At 61.8% G+C, this 2,387-nt stretch overlaps 1 protein-coding gene across 1 annotated transcript in view; it reads right to left on the reverse strand.

Annotated features, from left to right (window-relative positions):
- LAMB3 (laminin subunit beta 3) overlaps positions 1 to 2,387 on the reverse strand; it is a 24,252-nt gene that overhangs the window by 8,233 nt on the left and 13,632 nt on the right. The window contains exons 9-13 of the mRNA XM_031063955.1: positions 2,339 to 2,387; positions 2,104 to 2,259; positions 1,384 to 1,490; positions 461 to 572; positions 2 to 177 (exon numbers count right to left, since the gene is read on the reverse strand). Coding sequence (XP_030919815.1) covers positions 2 to 177; positions 461 to 572; positions 1,384 to 1,490; positions 2,104 to 2,259; positions 2,339 to 2,387 — 600 coding nt within the window. The remainder of the gene's footprint in view (position 1; positions 178 to 460; positions 573 to 1,383; positions 1,491 to 2,103; positions 2,260 to 2,338) is intronic.

The raw sequence follows: 2,387 nt of genomic DNA on the forward strand, positions 1-2,387 counted from the left end.
TGTCGCCGTCCAGGCTGTGGAAGCAGGGGTGGCAGGGCTGGCAGCCCGGCTGGGCGCTGCAGTGGCCGCGCTGGCAGCGGTCGCAGCGCTGCCCGGTGACCCCGGCGCGGCACAGGCACCGGCCCGTGGCCGGCTCACAGCCCCGCTCCTCCGTGCCCTGGAAGTCACAGTCGCACTCTGGGACAGGGCAGGGGGAGGGAGAGAAGGTGCTGGTGAATAACTTCATAGCTGTATAAAATCAGCCCCTTAATGAGGGTTAATGAGTCCCAACCCAAGCTGAGATCCATCCCCTCCTGCTGGCACAGGCAGAGGAGTGGGCAGAGCCCCCAGCCCCGGAGCTGGCACAGCCCCTGACCCTACAGAGCCAGCCCAGGGGGCCCAGGACTCGCCCAAGGCGGCTGGGAGGGCACTGGTGGGTAAATCTGTGCTCTCACCAAGGGGCACCGAGCCCAAGCAGTACCTGTGCACCCTCCCCGTGCATCCCTGTAGTGCCGGGGCGGGCACTGCTGCTGCCCCACGGCCGAGCACGTCTGTCCTGTGAAGCCGTCCCTGCACGGGCACTGTCCTGTGAACTGAGAGGGCAGCACGTCAGGGACACCTGGCACAGCTCTCCCCCCGCTCACCAAAACCACCCATGGGCCATTTCCCCTCTCAGTCTGTGCCCAGGCTGTGCCCGAGGTGCCCCTGCCAGGCTGCAGCTCTGGCACAGGATGCAAACAGGCTCCAAACAGCACCAGCACCACCAGGAGAGTGCTCAGCCTTGTTTCAAAAACAAAGCAATCGCCCACGAGCAGCTGCTTTGCCATCTCAGGTCTCCTCCCCACGCTGAGCTCATTTGGAACCTATCTTAGGCTCTTAGAATTTGTCATGGTTTGGGGTTTTTTACATTTAACTTTAATTTTCCCAGTTGCCTCTTAAGCCTGAAGTGGCACATGCTTTTCATTGACAAATGAGCGTAATTAACTTCCCTCGCCTGGATGAAGATGTCTTATTAGGACTTCCTTGATAAATATCAGGCTTGTTAAAGTGACTTAATCTTGCCTCAATAATTACCACTTTCTTTCATTTTCCTGAATAGTCTGTCGTGGTGTTTTCTAAGAATTAGGAGAAGCAAAATAGGAGTGGGATGCAGTGGGGAACACACAGCACTTTTTGTGAATGTTCCTATGGATGGGACAGGACAAAGGAGCCACCCAGCAGGCAGGTTTGGTTCTCTGACACGTCCCCAGTGAGGGGACACAGAGCCACGGCAGTGTCACCCTGGTCTGTGCAGGTCAAGCCCCGAGAGCCCCTCCCAGCAGCAAGTGGAAAGGAGAGAACAGAGGGAATGGAGAGGAGAGGCTGCAGCAGGCAGAGGAGCCCCCAGGAGGAGGCTGGGGGTACCTGGTTGCACTGGGGGCTGCGGGAGCCGCGGGGGTGGCAGGCACAGGGCTGGCAGCCCTGCCCGCTGCCCAGGCCCTGCCGTGTGCCCAGGGCGTTGCAGGTGCACCCTGCAACAGGGAGCAGATGGGTGAGGAGCAGCCTCGGGAGGAGCCCCCAGACACCCAAGGGGGGACTCACCTCCCTCCCTTCCCACCTGAGCTCAGGAGAGCTGCACCTGCCTCTGACAGCATCCACCAAACAGCAGAGCTGCACCTGGCTCTGACAGCATCCCCCAAACAGGAGAGCTGCACCCCCAAACAGGAGAGCTGCACCCCCAAACAGGAGAGCTGCACCCAGCTCTGGCAGCATCCCTCAAACAGGACAGCTGCACCTGCCTCTGACAGCATCCCCCAAACGCTGCAGTGGGGATCAGAGCCCCAGGCCTCAGTGTCCCCAGCCTGGGGGGACACAGCAGTGCCCTGACCCACAGCTGCCCTGTGCTGCCCTGCTCTGTGTGGCATCACCCCCTGAGCCCTGTGGGCACTGAGGACACAGCTGCACCCCCTAAACCCCACCTGCCCTGTGCTTTTTGCTAAACTGACACCTGAAACCACCCGCAGAGCTTTTATAAACCTTTACAAAACGGGCCCTTGGCTTGAGAACCCCAAACCACAGCTGGGCAGGACACAGCTCCCTGTGGGAGGGGCAGCCCGGGGACAGGGGGTGTCCCAGGGTACTCACTGCGGCACCCGGCGGGGTTGGCACCGGCCAGCTGGGCAAAGCCCGGCTTGCAGAGGTGGCAGCGGTCGCCCTGCACGTTGTCCTTGCAGACACAGCGCCCTGTGCCCGGGTCACACACAGAGCCGGGCACGGTGCCATCGGGGTCACACTCACAGGCTGCAAACGGGCAGGAAAGGGCCCAGCTGAGGGGGCAGGTCCCGGGGAAGGTGCTGGGGGGTTTCTGGGGGGCACTCACGCAGACAGGCCTCGGGGTGGCTCAGCTCCCGCCGCGGGGTGCGGGAGAA

Source organism: Geospiza fortis, unplaced genomic scaffold, assembly GCF_000277835.1.
Source record: "Geospiza fortis unplaced genomic scaffold, GeoFor_1.0 scaffold422, whole genome shotgun sequence".
Taxonomy (NCBI): domain Eukaryota; kingdom Metazoa; phylum Chordata; class Aves; order Passeriformes; family Thraupidae; genus Geospiza; species Geospiza fortis.